Consider the following 22,780-nt stretch of genomic DNA (forward strand, 5'->3'; position numbering starts at 1 on the left):
ACTTTTTAATCAACAAATGACTTATCTTGTAGTTTACCATACACATTCTTAATACCAGTTTATTAAACACTAAAAATAAACTGTTTGTTTATCTCTTAAGAATTTCATTAAGAAGCAAAATCTGAATCACTAAGAGGTGAATTTTGCTTGACAAAAAAAAAAAAATCAGCCTCTTAATGGTTCTAAAGACCTCTGAACGATTTTGTATCTTGTGCCTCCCTTGACCTTTCAACACCCTAATTTCATTCTGAATAATTACCAAATAATTATATTTCATTTTGCACTATATCATAAAACGTTTCTTAATCATCTTGATCACTCAATCATTCTGTACCAAACCATTCAACAAACGTCAAACAGTCCCTAAGAGCATCTAGAACAGAAGCTAAATTTTATGAAAAAATGACATTCAACTTCAACAGATAGTTATTCGAAAGATTTTAACGTGAATTATATTATCATAATATTCTATAAATTTGTCATACAGATACACTTTAAATAAAATAATAATACATTTAAAGTTAAAACAGTTAAAATCATATTTTTATCTGAATAATTTTGAAGATTTTTTGGAATTTAAAAATGCATAACTTCTCATTTATTTATTTATTTTTTGTTTTAGAGAACAATTATTAAATAAAATATTTTTTTTAAAATCTATTTTTCAATAAATGTTTGAGATGCTACAAACAAAAAACACTTTCACCAAGTACAACCATTCATCTACGTGTTAGAATTGGCTAAGGTTGAAATCAATAAGTGTCCATGACTCCATCTTGTCTTCACACACCTTATGTTTTATGATTTTAAGTATATTTTGCAGGTGATATTATCTCTCTCTCTCTCTCTCTCTATATATATAGATAGATAGACTTGGAATCATGTGAGACCAGCCTGTTTTTGTGAGACTCGTGAGACCACCTTTTTACACTTGAAACTTCACAGCAAAATGTTGTGAAGGTGACTTTTTTAACCTTCACAGTGTTTTTGCTGCGAAGGTTCGACTTTTTTTAACCTTTACAGTGTTTTTGTTGTGAAATTTACGTGTAAAAATGTGGTCTCACGGGTCTCACGAAAACATGATGGTCTCACGTGAACCCAACCCTATATATATATAGGGAGAGGAAGTTTATTTTGTAAACCATGTTATTTGTATAAATCGTACAAACCTCATTTAATTAATCATAATTTTTTATTTTGTTCATTTTTTTGTAATTATGAAAGGTTGATTAATTTTTATTATAGAAGGTGTTAATCATAGATATTATCATATTCATTATATTAATTTTAGAGAAATAAATGAAACAAATTCATTAAAAAATCATAAGTATTATATGAAACAATTTTATAACCATATATGAAACAATTTCATGAAAAATTTTCATAACATTAAACAATGAAATCGACGGATGAGAGTGGTTTGCATTTGATCGCTCCTCTCTCTCTCTCTCTATATATATATATATATATATATATATATATATATATGAGCCTAATCCCAAGACATCTGGTTTCTATGCACCAAATCAGTTTCGATTTCTAGTTTTTGTTTAGATCTCATTTCAGATCAGGGACGTAACCTCGATCTTGCCGGAGATGTAACTCTGATATCATCGGAGATGTAACGCATAAGATGTAAGGGTTTTGAATGTAACCTAGATCTCTTTGGAGATGTAACGTCGAGTGTAATACTGGTATCATAGTGGTATTACAGTTGTATTCATCAACCATATATGATATCATAATGTGAATCACAATGCATTTTTGTCGTTATACGAGGTGTATCACAATATATTATTGTTGTTTTACGAAGTGTAACATAATATATCAAGTAATGTTGCTTTACTAAGTGTATCACATTGTGTTTTTTTCGTTATTATGAGATAAACAATTCAATATTTTCTCTATTATTAAAAGTAAAATTGTCATTTAGTTAATTAAAAAAATGTAATAATTAACAGTTTTTTTTTTTTTTACTTTCATCTACTTTATTAGCTAGTTTTTGTCAAATGCAAATTTCAGCTACCTTATCAGTTACCAACTAGTTTATTAGTTAGTTCGAAAGACATAACAGTTGTTCGAAAAACATAACAGTTGTTCGAAAATCTTATGACAGAGTAGTAATAGTTCCCACATATCTCAAATAAATGTTACAACATCTCTATCGGATTATATATCAATTCTCTAAAACATAAACCAAAACAATGAAGTTTCTAAATGAATTTTAATTCAACTCAAATAGATTATCTATTTTAAAGATTTCAATTTAAGGGTCGTTTATCAAACGCTCATTAAGTTACATTACGGTCATTATCTTATCGGATAAATATGGTAAGGATAAAAAATCTTACACCGGTAAGAGCGAAACAATGATCAAGATTCTTAACCGGTAAGTGAGAGCGATGACTCTTACCACGGTAAACGCTTACCGGGTAAATTGTTGTACACGATGTCATTTGGTAAACTAAAATCTTACTCGGTAAATAAATAATAATGTTAAATTTTACCGATAAACATCTATCGGGTAAGTGTTTGGTATACGGTGTCTTAGTTATATTATTATAGATAATTATATATCAATATAAATAATATATATTTAAAGAGATAATTAGAAATAATAAAATTGATGGGAGAGTATAAACTAAAAAAACACTAAAAAAAATGACATCCCAATTAACAAGATGGAGAAAGGAGGGGTTGCTGCAGGGGCGGTGTAGGTGTAGGTGTTGGTGGGAGATAAGTCCCCCTCATTTGCTTATTACATTCCACCTCTCTCCACCTCCATCTTTTTACACATTTCTCCATTAATTCTCTTCACATTTCCATACTCACATCTCTCTCTCTCTCTCTCTCACACACACATACATATATATATATATATACATATATATATATACATATATATATAATTGGGATCACATTTGACCAGTTTATTTTCTTGAGACTTGTGAAATAATTTTTTTACACTTGAAAATTCACAATAAAACGATGTGAAGGTAACCTTTACAGTGTTCTTGTTGTGAGAATTCGATTTTTTTTTATCTTTACAACGTTTTTGTTGTGAAGTTTTAAGTGTAAAAAAGTGGTCTTACGGGTTCCACGAAAACAGATTGTTCTCACGTGAACTCAACTATATATATATATATATATATATATATACACATACATACTTAAGATCACGTGAGACCAACCTGTTTTTTGAAACCCGTGGGACCATATTTTTACACTTAAAACTTCATAGCAAAACGTTATGAAGGTAACATTCACAGTGTTTTTACTATGAATGTTCGACTTTTTTTTACCTTTACAGTGTTCTATTATGAAGTTTCAAGTCTAACGAGTCTCACGAAAACTGACAGGTCACATGTGAAGCCAACCCTATATATATATATATATATATATATATACACACACACATACTTGAGCTCACGTGAGACTAATCTATGTTCATAAGACCCGTAAGACCATTTTTTTACATTTAAACCTTCACAGCAGAACACTGTGAAGGTAACCTTCATAGTGTTTTCTACTGTGAAGGTTCGCTTTTTTACCTTTACAATTTTTTGCTGTAAAGTTTCAAGTGTAAAAAAATGATCTTATAGGTCTCACATGTACCCAACCTCTTTTATATATATATATATATATATATATACATACACACACATCAACCATATACATATATATACCTTAATTTATACACAATATCCTCAGAATTATTTAAGTTTTTGATTCCATATTTGTGTTATCTTCTTCATCAACCACCTTTTCTCACTTCTTAAATCAATATATTCATTCATATATCTCTATATATACACATATTACACCTACACGAGACTTTCATTTCGTATCTCTCTCTCTCTCTCTCTCTCTATATATATATATATATATATATATATAACACCTATAAGGAGTCATACACACATCTTGCTTCTTCTTCCTCCTCCTTCTCTGTTCTTATTGTTCTTCTGAATTCATAAAATACAAGAGATTTGCTTGTTTGTTCTCGAGGTACGTCGTCGTTTCCCGTGCTTATTTTGATTATTTTTTGTTCAAGAATTTTGGAAGTAGTTTTTTCTGGGTTAATGACTTCATCTTCTTCTTTGGGGATTTTTGTTCATGAATGTATGGGAATTTGTCCAAAGAGGTTTTTGTTAGAGGTGTTTCGGATTGCTTATTTAAAACAACTTATCTTTTTTTTATAAAAGTTCTTATCAACTTATTATAAGTTATGATTATTTAACTTTTTCAAAAACTTATTATTACCGGTTTAACATCAGTATAAGCTGTTTATCCAAACACTCAAATATGTTTATTAACGGTGCTACATCGCAATAAGTCAATAAGTTGTTTTTATAAGCAATCCCAAACACCCCCTTAAAATGATGGATCGAAATTGCTAAGATTTAGCAACTTGGGGTAAAACCAATTTTTGTGAATGTAATAGCATTTTCAACAACTATGTTAAAATACAAAATTTAAAGGTTCACGGTTTATTTTTACTCTGACAGCATGTTATACCTAATGCTAAAGTAGATAAAAGTAAAATAAAAGACGGTAAAAATCTTCAAATTTGGAGAAAAATATGTGAAGCTTTATTTTAAGAGAGAATGAATAATATTAATTATTTTTCATCAATAAATTAATTGTATGGGATAAAAAAATAATATTTTATTAAATATGTCGAAATATTTTAATAATATGGTTAATAAAATATAATTGGTTAAATAGAGTAGCTGATGAAGTTAGATGTAATTTTTTTAGAAATTTTAACTTTTGATACTCTATTTCAAAATAATTGCAGTACAACTACTGGAGATGCTACGATACTAATAAACTAGCAATTTTGCAAGTTGGTAAAATTCGATCTGTGAAATGCCCATTATACTTACCTAACTTGCTAAAGTGTTACTTACAATGTCAGTATTTCTCGGAAGTAGCAGTTTAGCAACTGACAGCTTCATTAACATCAACTTCATAGAAAGTAGAATTTGCAAATTACTAGAGTGTTACTTACGAAATCTTGACTATTTTGATCAATTAAATAGAAAAACAGGTATAAAATAAATTAGAGACGGTTACCATGCTGATAGGATGAGTGATGTTTGCTATTGAATCCAATTTCATCCCATCACTCGCCATATCAGCATGGTAACCGGTTAATGATTCAACTGGTTACCCGGATACTTAAATGTCTAAAACTTTACATCTATTTTGATCGATTTCCCAAAAAGTTAGGATTTTGTATTCTTTTATAGCGATACAGTTTTTGAAATTTTTGGGAGAAAGAGAACAATAAACCTTTGCGTGAAAGAAGAGTGAAGTTGAGATTAATTTAACTAGGAATTTTAATGAAACATTCATTAATTTTTACTCAAATTATTCCCTTTTTTAAATCTTATTTATGTTTAATCCACGTTCCTATGATTATTTTAATGCACAAAATCATCTTAATGGTTTGATTTTTGATTACATCCATGATTATGATACTTAGAATCCGGTTTTTCTGCTGTTCATATCTGTATACAAATATGCATACCAACTGTTCGATGATTTGCCTCTGTAGGAATAATCAATAATACACCTTGTTTGAATCGAATTCAAGATTTTTAAGATGCCCGGAATGGTGACCGAGAACCCGACCTCAAATCCCAATAGCGGAGCCCTAACGAATGAAGTGTATGTGCCACACAAAGAGCTTTTCGGCTACTCATCACCGAGAAGCCCTTTGAGCACACATAGTCCCGAAAGTGATTCGATGGATTTAGGTGTCGACAGCCCTGGGGGTGTCGACACCTCCATCGAACAGTTGTATCATAATGTATGCGAGATGCAAAGCTCGGATCAGTCGCCTTCGAGGTTCAGTTACTTGTCGTACGGTCAGGAATCGCGAATCGATTCCGAGCTACGGTTTCTTGCTGGCGGAGATTTCACGAGGATCGATAATGGTGTTACGGAAGAGCCGATGGTTATGGCGGACGAGAAAGAATTCAAAGAATCGTCAGACAATCCTGTTATTGTGAAACCGAATCAGTCTTCAAGTCCAAAAGTTCGAACACCAAGCCCGAAGATTAAACCGCCTTCCGGTAAGAAAATTGGATCGAGGGGAACTCCGAAGAAACACGAAAAAGTTTTGCCGAATGGGAACGAAGATGCAGCGTATGTCGGAACTTATCTACTCAAACAAGCGCGGGATTTGTTGTCATCGGGTGATAACGTGAAGAAGGCTTTCGATTTAGCTCAACGGGCGTTGAAATCATTCGAAAGCTCCCAATCCGAGAAACCGAATTTGGAATTCGTCATGTGTTTGCATATCGTAGCTGCGTTGAACTGTAGTTTAGGGAGGTACAACGAAGCCATTCCGTTGCTCGAGCGTTCGATCGAGATTCCGAGTATGGACGAAGGCCAAAAACATTCGTTGGCCAAATTTGCGGGATGTATGCAGTTAGGTGATGCGTATGCGATGCTTGGAAATATCGAAAATTCGATTCTTTGTTATACGGCGGGTTTGGAAATCCAGAGACAAGTTCTCGGTAAAAAAGATGATCGATTCGGGGAGACCTGCAGGTACGAGTAATAACAAGCTAAGTCGAGTCGAACAACTGGTTGTTTGAGCTCGAATCGAGAAAATAATATCAAATTCTCGAGCTTGAATAACTTTTTAAAAAATGCGGAAAAATCCTAAAAAATTATATGACTTAGGTTTATAGGACTAAATCAAAAAACGTCATATCTAAAAGTGTTACAATAGGTTTATAGGATGCTTCCGGCGTTTAAACTAATTTTTATGACGTTTGTTAAATAAAGTGTCGTTGTAACCTTTTTATACAACACTATTTGGAAAAATGTCCTATAAATACAAGTGCGTCCTATAGAAAGATGAGTTTATATGACATATTTCTTAAAAATGTCATATAAAATAGCTAATATGACACTTTATTATAAAATCGTTCTCAAAAACCTGTTAAAACGCTTAAAAACGTCCTATAAACCTATTGTAACACTTTTAGATTTGATGTTTTATAGTTTGGTCCTATAAACCTAAGTTCTATAAAATATTCTATTAGGACAGTTAGATTTTATAAAATCAATTTTGTTGTAGTGGTTTGAACTCGAGCTTGAATATCTTTCCGGTGTTGGCTCCAATGGCTTGGCTTGGTTCAACTCGAAAAGTTTAATCGAGCTTTCGAACGAGCTGAGTCGAACGCTGGTGAATGGAGCTCGTGTCTTTTAAGTTAAAACGAGATTCACTTTGTGTTCGAGATTGACTCAAGCTCGAGAATTTTAAACTCGGGCTTGAGTTGCTCACTAGAAGCTCGGATCATTAACACCCCTACTTGCAGGTACGTAGCCGAGGCTCATGTTCAGGCAATGCAGTTTGACGAAGCCAAGAGACTTTGTCAATTGGCTCTCGATATACACCGAGAGAATGGTTCAGCGTCTCTAGAAGAAGCTGCAGACCGGCGGCTTATGGGGCTTATTTGCGATTCGATGGGAGATTACGAAACTGCCCTCGAGCATTACGTTTTGGCGAGCATGGCCATGGCGGCAGGTGGACACGAGACTGATGTCGCCGCCATAGACGTGTGCATCGGGGACGCATATCTATCTATGGTCCGTTACGACGAGGCGGTTTTCTCGTATCAGAAAGCGCTTAACTTGTTCAAGTCGACAAAAGGTGAAAACCATCCATCGTGTGCTTCGGTTTTTGTCCGATTGGCAGATCTTTACAACAAGATCGGGAAGTTCCGAGAATCCAAATCTTACTGCGAAAACGCGCTCCGGATTTACGTGAAGCCGGTTCCCGGATTCCCGAAAGAAGAAATCGCTAGCGGTCTTGTTGAAGTTTCATCTATTTACGAGTCCATGAACGAACTCGATCAAGCGCTCAACTTACTCAAGAAGGCACTCAAGGCATACGGCAAGGCGGCGGGCCAATTGAGCACAGTGGCCGGAATCGAGGCTCAGATCGGAGTTTTGTACTACATGATGGGGAGTTATAAGCAATCGTATGATTGCTTGAAAACCGCCATTTCGAAGCTGCGTGCGGTCGGAGAGAAGAAATCGGCTCTTTTCGGCGTGGCGTTGAACCAAATGGGGCTCGCGTGTGTCCAAATTCACTCTATAAACGAGGCTGCCGATCTTTTCGAAGAAGCGAGAGGCATTTTGGAGACGGAATACGGCCCACATCATCCCGATACACTCGGCGTTTATAGCAATCTTGCGGGAACTTATGATGCCATGGGCAGGTATTATATCTGTTAGAATTCCACATCGGCTAAACTTGAACCGGGCCTGCAAAAGCCCGAGCTTTTTTTCCTTTCGTTTTCTAAAAAGGATGGAAGGCCAGGTCTTGTGCATCTCTACTTGGACCATTTCTGTTCAATATAGCTGCGTTTGGTATAATGGACATGACATAACAGAATATAGATCATTGTTCCACGTTTGTAAGGAAAAGAGTGGGACATACATGTTTCACCCGCTCACCATAAAACAAAGTGGAACAGACCTATATCTTACCAATATCACAAAATAAAACCTAATTTTTTTTTTCTAAAACATCAAATACGATGTCTTTTAAAATTTTACTTATTGTATTTTATGCTATTTAAACTTTCACCTTACTGCCCTCAAAATATTATTTCTACATGGTTTATGTATCTTGGTTAATCTATGTAGTTTCTTAAATAATAATAATAATAATAAATTAATATAGAAAAGGGTATAAAATAAAAATTGAAAACTACATAAACTTTATTTGATGGGGTTCCACATATTCTTACAGTATTTATTCGAAAATACTGTATTTTTAGCGGGTTTTGCTTAACCGTTTGAAATTCTTTAACGTTGAGTCTTGTGATGATGTGTGACGTTTATAGGTGGAACGATGCGATCGAGATACTAGAATATGTTGTCGGGATGCGAGAGGAGAAGCTCGGGACGGCAAACCCGGACGTGGACGACGAGAAGCGGAGGCTGACGGAGTTGCTGGACGAAGCCGGTCGGAATCGGAACAAGAAATCGCTGTCACTTGAATTCCTTCTTGAGGCCTAATTTCGTTTTCAAGAACTGGTTTGAATTGAATATGGATAGAACGTCGTCGTAATGTTAGTGTTGGAATCTCGTTTTCCATTGTTGTTATACCAAATCCTGCTGTTAGATTATGCTTTTACTCCAATTTTGTGTTAAAATGAATAAATTGGAATATGTGATTTATGATGGTAACATTTGTGTTATATTTTTTCTTTTAAATAGTTTTCGGTTTAAAAAACTGCCAAATAAAATGCGTCTCAAGCCTTTAATTTGAGCTGCAGAGTGCATACCCCACTCTAGAAACAAAGATACCCATGATTTAGGTAGTGTTTGTTTTTTAAGAGGTATCGAAGTTTGATTTTCACTTCTGATTTATAAAAGGTGATCTTGATGTCTGAAATCTGAATCAGTAGGATTGTTTGTTTTTACGTCTGAAGTTTGAAACCTGATTTGCTTAAATAATATGCAAACATATAAAAGATAAATAGTTTTTGCTAACAAATCTCTTTCAACCTTCAAAATATGAATCATTTGATAGAGAGTAGATTAAGATTAAGTATTAAGAGATACATTTACCACTTAAAATTTCAGAAGACATTTAGGGATTTGAAGCTTTTATTTTAGAAATAAAACAAACGCTTTTAATACTCAAACATCTGAACGAATCAGACTTCAAAGATATCAAGAGATTTCAGATTTGATACCTCCCTCTGACAGTTGTTAAAAGATTTTGTTATCCATTTTCGTCATTTTATCGATTTCTTTTGTCCTTTAAAAAAATATTGTCTACGTAGATTATGCAAAAAAGGTTTATTTATTTAATCTTAAAATCGAGTTTATATAAATGCGTGAAGTTTTTTTTACATAAATTCTGAGTTTTTGACTAAAATGGCAATTCGATTGATAAAATGGCTAAAAAATGAAGAGCAAATTGCATGAAAAAGTAATGTATTTTAAGTTGATTTCTATTTTGGGTAACGTACTTTAAAAAAAAACAGTTTGGTATCTAAGATGTAAAGTTTTAAACATTTAAGTATCCGGGTAACCGGTTGAAGCATTAACCAATTATCATGCTGATGTTGCAAGTGATATGATATCCAACTCAGTATTATTTGCTGACGTGGTTAGTGACATAAATTTTTTTAAATATAAAATTAATCTTCAATCTGTTATCCGGATACTTAAATTTTTTATATTTTAGGTATCAAAAAAAAATTTAAAAATATATTATCCAAAATAAGAATCAAGTTAGATTTTTTCAAATGTAATTAGTCCAAATCCAAAATGAGAAAGGTGGATTGTTTTGGTCCATCTTTGATATTGGGCCGGTTTTAGCCCTTTAAGCGGTATATCATTGAAGGTCAGATACTCAGATGGAGCCTGGAGGTGTCAGATGAACGAGAAATACGCGGGAAACAGTTCTTCGCTTCCAAAACTCTCTTTTCGATCAACCAACTAATCTTCGATTTCATTTCACACATAAAAACGGATTTGTGGAGTCTCTGGAAGATTTATTGCAGATTGAACGAAAGATCAGTGTTGCTGTGTTGGAAATCGGCAATTTATCGCGATCTGAAGAACATCCACCGCGGTGGCTGTGGCTCCACCGCTCTCCGACCTACTTCCAAGCGTTGGTGGTACGTTGAGGTGAACTCGTAAGATGTATTCACTGGATTATATAGTTTGATCGTGTCCTTCTCTTTGATAAACGAACTTTTGATCTGTATTGTGATTTGTGATCCATTTGGAATTGAATTGCTTTTTACGATTAAGCTAAAGGTTATTAACCTTATTCCTAATCAAGTTGACTACAATTACAACCACAAAATGGTCTTGGATATTGAAATTCAATGGTTTCACAATTTGTTAGGTTTCTGTCACTAAGTTGAATCTGAAAAAAGTTGTTTGTTGCAATCATATGTAGGTGAAGAATTAGTTTAAAGAGACTGAACGATTGAATCTACTAATCGTTCATGATCGTATGTACCCTAGCATCGAAGTCGTGTTCGAATTCTTCTTTCATTTCAGCATTTCAGGCAACCTACTATAGTCACTAATTGAATGTGGGATTCATGATCGTAAATAGACGCTGCTACATTTATGCTAAACATATTTACTTCATTTCTAGTAACAACTAACCAGCTCCTTATCGTTATATAGTTGTTACCTATCTGTGATATCTTTGATTCATGTTAGATATCAGCATCCTAGAGCTTTGGTACACGATTTTCCATCTCAAGTCTGAGAAGTGATTTTTTCTGGTTTGATCAGCTATCAAGTTGTTTAGAAATGAACATGTATTCTTCTTGAGACATGTGGATATTGTATTTATGGGTCCTTAGCCCAGTGATGCATTGACCCATACCATTTAAACAGCTTATCGCAGGTACAAGAAAGGTAGAGGGTTATTCCATTGAGACGAAGAATCGTGTGAGAATAGGAGTTAAAGTGAGGAGCGTAAGAAAGATATCTGAACCCTTATCACTCCCCCACCAGATGAATTGTGCTTCTCATGGGACTTGATCCGGTGCATCTCGGTACTGTTGATCTTCAATTAGGATTGATCCAAGCATGTAGATCCCTTCTTACCTTTCTCACCATAACTTCCATTCTCCCCGGAACCTAACCCTTCCAATGAAATCATCCTATATAAATATGTCAGATTCTATGATTCTGAGGTTTTCTTTTGATTTTGAGCAACTGCATTGGAGAGACATCCTATGGATTTCGACCATATGGTATTTGTAACTTTACGTGCTCACAGTGAAACTTTCTTTACCACTAGGGTTGTGACGTGCAAGTTAAGATTTGTAGTGGAAATCTCAATTTCCCCAGGTTCGAATCCAAGTGCTGCTAGAGCCCTTATGGTCATGGTGGTTCCCCTGCAATGACTTCAGGCCATTCGTGGTCGCCCGGGGATTAGTCGGTGGGCATAAGTTGACCCAGAAACCCACGGTTACCCAAAAAAACTTTACCTATAGGAGACTTTTTTTTACCACCCTTAATAAACTCTGTAGTGACTCCTTCACGCTTTATTTTTTAAGAATTGAGGCATACCATGAAACAGGAGTAACATCTTATGGATCGACGATGGACTAACTCAGAAATATCGTGTTATTTAAAATTATGATCGGGTCTACATGGTTATGATTTCTTTATAGAAAATTGACTTCTACATAACCACCTCATAAACTTCATCTTTGTAAGGATGACTGTAAGAAACATCCCACCCTCTTAGAAGAGCTTCCAATGCAGTATAGTGGCAACATCTTTTACCTAGCAAAGGAACAAAGGGAAAAAAGAAAAATAACCATGTATATATAGTAACCACTTTGAATTATATATATCATATTAGGCAATAATAACAACAATTTCCTTCTTGTTATTGGAAATACAGAATGAAGGAGAACAAAAGAGTAGGGGTAATGAAGGGATTATATAAAAGATGTGTAACTCGATCATACAGAGGTAGGCGGCGAAAGGCCAAAGTCAAGTCCCCATAGCTCAAAGGTTCCGTTAACAAAATCGTAGTGACCACCCTTGAGTGCTAGTGTCTTCTTCACCAACCCATCTCTTACAAACGGGTAAGTCAGCAGGTGTCCGAGTGATACATTCACAGCCTCCTGCATACTCAAAGTTGGTCATAAACAGAATTGATAAACCAAACCAAAAAAAACTCGGCATATCCCACCCGAAGGTGGGATCTGGGAGGGGGTGAAATGTTTGCAGACCTCACCTCCACCCCAAATGGTAGAACAACTGTTTCCATGAAGATCTTGGCCATAAAGATAATAGATATTTGTAGGAAGACAGTAATATGAAGATGGTTCTTTACCTTTTCACATTGTACACATTGGTCATCGACAGATGTACTTCCATGTTCTGCTAGTACCTTAGACTTTGCTGGGAGACATACTTTCACCCAATCCTCGATAAAATCACTGCCAATGCCATATATCGCCATTAGATGTTCAAATTGCTTCTTAGAGTATCAGAATAATAGATGAATGAACCGAAATGAACAAAGAAATATGAATCATGATGATGATGCAATATGCATAGATTATCTTGAGATGGCAGATTTTTAGAAGTCCTTCTGACAAATTAAAATGTCTTTGCCTAAAAGAAGAATGCTGCTTCTTAACACAAGAATGTCTCAGAATGGGTTAAAATATTACCGTTTAAAAACAATATTTCCGAAGGTTATTCTCCTAAATAACCCTTAGATAGGAAGAGAAACTTACGTTGTGTGAGGTCCTTCGTCTGGGAAAGACATGAGACCCTTGATCCCTCCACAACGGCTGTGCCCAATTACGATTATTTGCTCTACCTGCACCCATCGAAATCACGATTCTTAACTCATTTCTGCTTTCATACATGCAATCTGGTTTGTTTATATATGCGAATGGTGTATGTGTACATATAGAAAGTTTATTTGAACAGTCCTCACTTCGATCTTCTTTGAAGGTATTCATAGGGGTGTTTGGGATTGCTTATTTAAAAAAACTTATGTTTTTTTGTAAAAGTGCTTATTAACTTATGTAATATCAAACAGAGTTAAAATTGTAAACTGGTAATAAACAATTTTTCATAAGTCAGGAAGGATTAACTTATCAAAAACAACTTATTACCGGTTTGACATTGGTATAAGCAGTTTTTTTTTCTTATCCAAACACCAGAAAACAACTTATCACCAATGTCAGACTGAAATAAGTTAAAAAACATTTTTACAAGCAATCCCAAACACCTCCATAAAATATGTAGGCTGAATTTGGTAACTGGGACGCGACTCGAGTTCCACATTGGCTAGCAGGTATTCAAACTTGTACGTACATTTATATATGAGTAATTTACCTTTTTAGTCCCTGTGGTTTGTCAATTATTGCCATTTTAATCCATGTAATTTAGAAATTGCGGTTTTTGTCCTTATGATCTACATATTATTGTTGTTTTGGGCCCTATGATTTATGATTGTTTACTATTTTGGTCCCTTGTACTTAAAGGTAGAAATTAGTCTAGGGACGAAAATAGCAATAAATTGCAAACCATAGGAACGAAAATTACAATTTCTAAACCATAAGGACAAAAATCGCAACATTTGACAAACCACAGGGTGAGAATTGTAAGGAACCTTCCCTCTTGCTGTAACGTTTCTCTTTGAGAGAATTTGAAGAGGATCCCCATATTTTAACACAGTATCAGAACCATGGTCTAGTACTTCTTGGGTATTTGACACTCTTTTGTCTCGGTTTTGAAGTGGCATATGTGGTGAATTTTGCAACAACGGTAGTCATTTGAGTCAATTGTAGATTGAGTAATAATGGAAGCCAGATTCTTCTTGCTAGCTTTACTATTAATAAGGTGTTCAAAAGATTACCTTGAGATGCAAAACTGCATACTCAACTGCAGCTCCTACTCCAGCATATTTAGTCTGTTTTTGCAGGCAACGAAGAAAATTAACCATGGTTAATCTATGTCAACTATTTACCAGATATCAGTATTAAGAGTTATCGTGAGAAGGTGAGAGCAAAACCTTCATATGCATTATATACTTTCATCTACATTCAACTATTTTTATTTACCTTTTCTATAATTATGAACAAAAGTTTAACAAATTAATGCATGTGAAAGTGATTTAATGTATGTAAAAGTTCGTGAAAGTGACATAAAAGTAAAGATAAATTTGAAAATAGAGGTAGATGAATGTAGTTGAAAAATTAAGTTCGATTAAAAAGTCAACTCATCCAAATGCTCAAAAGTTTTCTCTTCATAACTTTTATTCTCACATGATCCCTCTCCTAGCAGTAGAAGTAGTAGTAGCAGTAACTTTGAACTAACCTGGTTATAGGGAGGGACCATGTTGGCAACATTACGGACTACAAATGCCTCACCGGGTTGGAAATCGAGCACAACTGATGGGCAAACCCGCGAGTCTGAGCATGCAAAAACCATGAACTGCCACACACAGTCGAGATTAGTTTATACGGTACAGGTAGGTGAAATTTACTGGGTTCGTTTGGTTTGTTTTGGTTTAGTACTGATATATTTTGTCAGTTCATTTTTGGGGTCATTCAGGTATATAACCTCAAATGAGATTTTAATTACCTTACCTATTAATAAAATCTCCCAAATGATTATTCTTCTAAATAACCCTGTTTCTGCGGACATTTAGGTATGTACTCTTAGATGAAATTTTAATTAAATCCATGATCTTCTCATCAATACAAACCATTTTTTTCTTTAATAAGCCGAGAGCATGGGCGGACCTATCTATATCCAAGCGTGCTCCCATGCACCTGCTCAATTTGTTTTCGCTAGTAGAATTTTTTTAGGAACATCAAGTAAAAAACTGAAAAAGCCTCTCGAAAAATCAACCAAAAAAACCAAAAAAGTCCCTCAGAATCTACTCAAAAAACTTAAAATTCCCTTGAAATCAACCATTTTTCAGAAATCCCTCAAAACGGTGGAATTCGGATGAAAACACATCAGACGACTTTGCGGGCCTTTATCGTACCTTAAAGGTTCCCATTTCAGCAAAAATCTTGAGTCTGACACTGATCAGAAGGTCGTGAATTTAACTAAAACCCTATTTAAGGTTATATGCCTGCATATCCCCCGTTTCTACCCTTGTTGGGCTATATATCGATAGGTAGAAGTAGAACATAAGTTGTACCTTTGGGCTCTGGCCTTTGGCAAGTTCACCGTACAAGGCTGGGTTAGTTCTGCATACACGTGCACCGAATAATGTTAAATTGAGAAAAAAGTAAAATAACGGTAAAAAAGACAAGACGGGATTTTTAGGTATTATAGTTAAAACGTTACTCGTATTTCTCTCTCTTGAACTTGACGAAACCCGTTTTGATCCTCTCAACAGGATCAAAAGGAGCTTTGGCATCAGGTGTTTGAAGCTCGGCTGTGATTTGGTCGATTCTTGCCGCGGCAACAGGTTCTAACTCTCCCTTTTCACTGTCGAATAATCGCAAAATCAGGGTCAAATTAGTAATTTCTGGTGCCAAAAATAGGAAAATATTGGTTTCAATTTTATATTTTGAAAAAAAATTTAAATTAAAATGCATAACCTCGAAAATTTCACTTGGTTCGACTTACATTAGAAGCTTCTTGAGTGCAGCAATCGCATCCTCGTATGATTCATTTCCCATGTCTTCGGTCTGCAAATTTGGTTAAATGATGTCATATAAAACTCATTTTTACAAATATAATTTTTCGGGTCTTGTTTGGTTTGTAAAATTGAATTGAATTTGGAATTGAATTTCATAAAATCTCATGTTTGGTTTAAAAGATTTTATGAATTTGAAATCCCGGGATTTCATTATAGGATTTTGAAATCCCGGGATTTCATTATAGGATTTTGAAATCCCATGAAATGGTTGGTATTTCATTGGATTTCGTAGGATTTGTATGTAATAATATTTTAAAAACATTTGTTTTGTAATATTCAATTAATAAAAAAAGTAGTTTAATAATTTTATAATTATTTATAATTTGTTATTTTAAATTATATATAAAAAATTAAATTCAATTCTATTTCAAATCGATCAAAGATTCCAAATCTCCAACTCCAAAGCCATCTATAAAATCCAAATCTATCTAAATCTATCCATCAAACTAAACGCCTCCTTAACATTTGTTTGGTTTGTTGGATTTGGTGGGATTTATAATTGGTTTCTATTCTATCGCTTTTATTCGTAGGATTTCATAACTTTGTTTATAATAATGTTTTAAAATACGTCAAAAAAACATTTATTTTGTGATAATTAACTAACAAAAAAATAATTTAATTATTTTTAATTCGTCTTCATAAATTATCTTTAAAAGATAGAAATTCAATTTTATTCTAAATTCTAAAAACCAAACACACTAAAAATTCTAAATTCTTCACAAAATCAAATCGCTAAAAACATTTTAACGGAACATCCTCTAGTGTTAAAAAAATTTAGATAACAAATGTTTTAAACTAGAGATAAGATGTTTAATGGCACATGAATTAAAAGGTTATTGAGTTATATTTTTTTTAATTCATGTATTTAATTAAAATCTTATTGAGTCTAACCCCGATCTGATTTGTTACGGCCGGATTTGTGCGAGCATAATTAGCTAACGCTCTATATGAATATAAGCAGCTGATAACATTATTCGTTTAAGCTTCGTGAAACCGAAATTACCTCCATCAATGCGGGAGTCTACGGGCATAATCCAGCGTTAGGTTATTCGAGTTCAGTTTAAAAAATTTATATCATGCTCGAGTTTGAATAACTTTTTCAATAAAGGGCTCGAACTCAAATATTTTTTGAGTTATCGAGCTAGGTGCTTGTTTATGGGCTTGTACCCGTGATCGATTAACTCGTTTATTGGTTCAAGGTTGATCATTTTTATATTATTTATGAACATATAAGCATGTTTGGATCAAAGAAAATATACGTCGGCCCGACTCAACTCGAAAAATTTAATAGAGTTTTCGAACGAGCCGAGTTGAACATTGGTTTTATAAAGCTCGACTCGTTAAGTTAAACGAGTTCTATTTTGTGTTGGATATCAACGTGAGCTCGAGAATTATTAAACTCCGAGATAAACAAGTAGCTCGTTAAAAGCTCGACTCATTTACACTCCTAGACTGGAAATGTGGCTACCTTTAGAAGTACACAAATGACAGAGGAAACGTACCCACTTCGGAGTGATGATCGGAGCAGGAGCAGCAAAAACCGGCTGGTTACGAATCAGGCTCGGAGGAGTTGCAGAAGAAGATGATGATGAAGAAGAAGAAGATGATGATGAATTGCAGGTAAACCTAGCGGAAAACGACGGAGATCTGGCTAAAGATGACGATTTCTTAATCGAAGAAGCATTTAGGAAACACGGAGCATTAACGGCGAAAGCAGAAGCGGTCGACATTGGTCACGATTTTCACGAAACAACTGTTGTTTGTTTGAAGTCGAAGATCTCATCTGGGGATTTATAGTGAAGTTTTTCAGATAAACCGATCAGGTATGAGCGTTTCAGACCATTCATCCTTTTTGCAGTGTTGTTATTCTTCGTTTTTAGAATATTTCGTTTGATTTGTTTCTTAGGAAGAAATTAAATTCGATCCAAGGAAACAGGCACAGGGCCCATGCATTTACTGTTCGCCACGGAGATCTTGCATGCTGGTATGTATGTTATATGTATATATCACACAGTAACACATTATCACCGCTCGTGGACCATCTTCATGGAAATTTTCACTGGTTTATGTGAGCACTGCATGTTTTTATAACAACTCCGAGACCATAAAATAACACTAAACTTTCATAATAAAACATTGAACCTAGTGAGAAAACCGGGAAAAGACCCGAGAGGCATACAAACTACTAAACCTTTACAGTGCACTGAAAAGGTTCAATGCTACTTTTGTGGTCTCACAGGTCTCATGAAAACAACCTTATCTCACATGGGATATATATACATACACACACGGGAAAACAGCAAAGAAAATGAAAAACTGAGAAACACGTTGATAACCATTAATCTTGACGGTATGCACATGTGTGTACAAGTAATTTGTAAGCAATTTTCCGGTATGCACATGTGCATAACACGCATGTGTGCATAAAAACCAAAAAACAACTTCAATTACTTGTATACACATGAGCATGCTATCCAGATGATGACAAGGTGTTCCTTAGTTTTTCTTTTCCTGGGAGGTTTTACCCCGAACCTCCCCCTTCTCTCTCTTTCTTTATATATATATATATATATATATATATATATATATATATATATAGACTTGGGATCACGTGAGACCAGCCTGTTTTCGTGAGACCCGTGAGAACAACTTTTTACACTTGAAACTTCACAACAAAATGTTGTGAAGGTAACCTTCACAGTGTTTTTGCTGTGAAGGTTCGACTTTTTTAAACCTTCACAGTGTTTTTTGCTGTGAAGATTCGACTTTTTTAAACCTTCACAGTGTTTTTGCTGTGAAGTTTCAAGTGTAAGAATGTGGTCTCACGGGTCTCACGAAAACAGTCTGGTCTCACGTGAACCCAACCCTATATATATATATTTATATATATATATATATATATATATATATATATATATATATATATAAGGGGTTAATCATTTGAGAGCTCTATATATTGTGATAATTGTGAGAACTTTGATCTTAAAGCATTGTTTGACATGATTTTTTCTCATCTAAATTTAGCATTTAATATATTAATGAACATATTATTTCATGTAACTTTTGTTTCACAATAAGGTTTAAAATGTTCACATCGTGAAACAAATATATGTTAATCGAGGTTTTAAATCCCAGTCTCAGATAAAAAGAATTATACAAATACTATATGATGCACTAGTTCTCAAGATTATAACAATTTTGGTTATAAAAAAGCTCCCATATATACATATATACTTATAAATAATCTTTTAACAGTGATCTAAAATCAATTTGAATTTATAAGCGGAAACAAACCAAAGACTCAATTGGTGAAATTGAGTCAACCTATCACTTCAATTTGAATTTTTGGCAAGCATTATGTGATGATGATGGATGAATGGCCATGGATGGAGGATGTATATACATGATATCTTACCATTACTGTTGATGTGTGGTTGCCAATAACAGAAAATGGTTAATGGCCCCTTGATGGTGAGATATCTAAACCATTTTTTATATTTTCATAATATATAATTCAGTTATTTTATTGGTTTGATGTTGGTTCTTACTCTTTCTACCATGAAAATTCGACATTTAAATATAAATAATGGAACTTTTATCTATCTGTTAATTTACATCTTATTACTGAATAATATTGGTATAGAATCTGAAAAAACATGTGTAGCTAATCAATACACAATCGTTGCATTTATCCCAGACGTTCATTACGACACAATGAGAAGTTTGGAAACGAATACTAGAATTGAGGTACGGATAAATTGTATATTTTTTTCTTTTGGTTTTTATATTTTCTTGTTAATACTGAGTATGAGATATAAATGACATGAAACAAGGGTAAAGAGAAAATGCTCGTGTGCACACTACAAGAACGTTGATCTTAAAGAACTACTTTACAAGACTTAAGTTTATAGGACCAAACCAAAAAACGTCATATCTAAAAGTGTTATGATGGGTTTATAGGATATACTTCTAGGCGTTTTAACAAGGTTATTAGGACACTTTTAAAATAAAAAGTGTCGTATTAACTAATTTTATACGACATTATTTGAAAAAGATGGTTTATAGGACCCTTCTTAAAGGTGTCCTATAAAAAGCTAATATGACACTTATTTTTAAAAGCTTCTAAAGGAACTTCTTAAAACGCCTGAAAATTTCATATAATCATATTGTAACACTTTTAGATAGTACTATTTATTGTTTGATACTATAAATTTAAGTTTTATAAGGTATTTTATTACGACGTTTAAACAATCTAGGCATTCTATAAAGCTAATTTTGTTGTAATAACATCTTATCCTTTTTAGACTATACTTTCGAATAAGATATACTGGTTTTTACATACTATATGGTTGCAGCAGGGTGTTTTGGCATGCAATGAATGTAGGGCAAAGGATGGAGGGTATGATGATATAGAGATAAGATGGTGGTGGTATGAATTGCTCTCATTATCTACATTGAATGGTATGTTGATGCTCTCTTTACCATTTGCCTTTTTCTATCCTTATCCATTTTAGCTTCTTTTGCCCTAGTTATTTGCTAGAATATGTGGTACAAAGCATTTGCATCATCTCATTCACATAGTTATAACCAAAAGTAAACAAGAAAGAAGAAAAAAAACAATAGAGGTGTTTTATATATATATATATATATATATGTATATATGAACTAAACCGTTATGTCTTGGTTTCTGCTTAGGGTGTCCGAATGTTGTTTTGGACGGACACATATATAGCTCCATGCCCAAATCCATGACATTGTTGTTCTTTCAACAATTTTAGTGAACCCGTCAGTAGGATTCGAACCCAGATGAAGTTTTGACCATCTGTCAAAGAAAAAAGAAAGATATAGTCTTGAACAAGTTAAGAGAATTTGATTAGAACTGGAGGACGTAGGATTCTCAAAGCAATTCAAAGCATAAACAAATGCACATATTTAGTGTAAGATCCCTGACTAAAAATCACATCAAACCAAATAACCCTAGTAAAATAGACGTAAAAATGGGTATTGGGAGGGTAAGATACTCATATATACGCAACATTTCGTCACTATAAAGGGTAAAGTGGTTGTTTCTATGAAGATCTTCCGTTTGCAAAAAAGTATGTGAAGTTTTTCTAGCCGGTCACGTATGCCCATATCCATGACATTGTTGCTTCTTCAACAACTTCTGATCTCTAGTGGACTTCTCGATAGGATTCGAATCCAGATGTACGCAACATTCTTGCACCTAAATTATAGAGGTTTCTGTAAAGATCTTCCAATAACACAAACTAGTAAGATCCCTAACTCATATAGTTTAGAGTACAAGAGGATTGATTTATACAAGGGTCATATAACCTTTTAGATGTACACATGATGTCATCATTCTATAACTTGCAATGAAATAGTCCAAAGGATCCTATTATATTTTTGAATACTATTTCAACATCCATGTTGACATCCTTTTGTCACCTTTACATGTTCCTTCTTATATCATTGTGTTAGTTTTGGCCTTTTTATTTAATATTTTATGTTATATTTTCTTTTGATTAACCTAGATATCCAACCCGTTATGTGAGCCGACTATTTCTAATCCCAGGCCGATAACCCGCGAGTCACTGCATTTGAACCTGCGTGGCCACAATAGGATTTTTATTTCTCCTTGGATTCGAACATGAGACCTCTAGGCACTTTTGACCTTTGGAGCTCAAGCTCAAACCAATCATGCACCACCCTTGTAGTTATTTTATGTTATATTTTAGTGAGTCATAAAAGAGATATAGATTATTTGGATAAAGGGTCATCTGGAAAAAAAATTATATATAGTTGTATTGATATTTTAAGTCTCTTGACATATAGGGTTTATGTAAAACGATCACTTTCACATGAGTTAAACTTGGTTAGCTAATGGTCTAAATATATGGTTGATGTATTAGCATGGTGGAAAGAAAAGAACCACTTTGATTTTAGCCATGACCCATGATTTATTGACCGTCTAAGTTACCATAGTAGCTTTGGAGTCTGTTTTTCAGCTGAATAGAGGATTGCTAATAGAGTGAATGACAGAATTTACACTGAAATTGGTCAAAGTTTATGTATGCCTCAAGAATTAATTGGATGGCATTTAGGTTAAAATTTCGTCCTCGTGGTTATTAAAAAATTTGGGTTGGGTTTCCCAAACGAAATAATTTCATGCCGAGTCACCATGGTTTCATTTTTGTTTTGTATTGCGTCCCTTGCTATGACTCCACTAACCGAGGCTCCATTAAGGGACCGTTTACCAAACACTTAGAGGAAAAGAATCTTGTAAATTCGATCAATGAAACAGAGCTTCTTTTGAAACATGTCATAATGCGTTACAACGGAAGTCAAACCTTAGAATATAGCCAGGTTAACGCGGCAGCAAAGCTAAGCCTCGGTGCCATAACGAGTCATTTAAAATCATGATTATAATCGATCGGTACACAGTACTGAGGAAAAAAAAAGACATGATACCATACCATGTTCATCCCTAATGAAACGTAAGCCTTGAACCACGACCATCGTATTCGTGGGGATGCCTATTAAAACATTGGTTTAGAAGATACAATCTTC

At 34.1% G+C, this 22,780-nt stretch overlaps 2 protein-coding genes across 2 annotated transcripts; one reads left to right on the top strand and one right to left on the bottom strand.

The window, feature by feature from the left end:
* The first annotated feature begins 3,920 nt into the window (after positions 1–3,920).
* On the top strand, positions 3,921–9,216 carry LOC112513112 (protein KINESIN LIGHT CHAIN-RELATED 2-like). The gene is made up of 4 exons (XM_025119256.1): positions 3,921–4,008; positions 5,564–6,564; positions 7,341–8,246; positions 8,877–9,216. Exons 2-4 carry the CDS (start codon positions 5,612–5,614, stop codon positions 9,049–9,051), a joined length of 2,034 nt encoding a protein of 677 aa, XP_024975024.1. The 5' UTR covers positions 3,921–4,008; positions 5,564–5,611; the 3' UTR covers positions 9,052–9,216.
* Positions 9,217–12,108: 2,892 nt separating this feature from the next.
* Positions 12,109–17,981, bottom strand: LOC112512400 (carbonic anhydrase). Its single transcript, XM_025118340.1, has 10 exons — positions 17,713–17,981; positions 16,138–16,199; positions 15,853–15,996; positions 15,704–15,752; positions 14,869–14,985; positions 14,408–14,461; positions 13,275–13,360; positions 12,866–12,971; positions 12,495–12,653; positions 12,109–12,306 (listed from the first exon to the last, which is right to left on the bottom strand). The coding sequence occupies exons 1-10, from the start codon at positions 17,938–17,940 to the stop codon at positions 12,265–12,267; spliced, it is 1,047 nt and encodes a 348-aa protein (XP_024974108.1). The 5' UTR covers positions 17,941–17,981; the 3' UTR covers positions 12,109–12,264.
* Between the last annotated feature and the right edge of the window lie 4,799 nt (positions 17,982–22,780).

Source organism: Cynara cardunculus (assembly GCF_001531365.2).
Source record: "Cynara cardunculus var. scolymus isolate 2C chromosome LG 5, CcrdV1, whole genome shotgun sequence".
In the NCBI taxonomy this organism is placed as follows: Eukaryota; Viridiplantae; Streptophyta; class Magnoliopsida; order Asterales; family Asteraceae; genus Cynara; species Cynara cardunculus.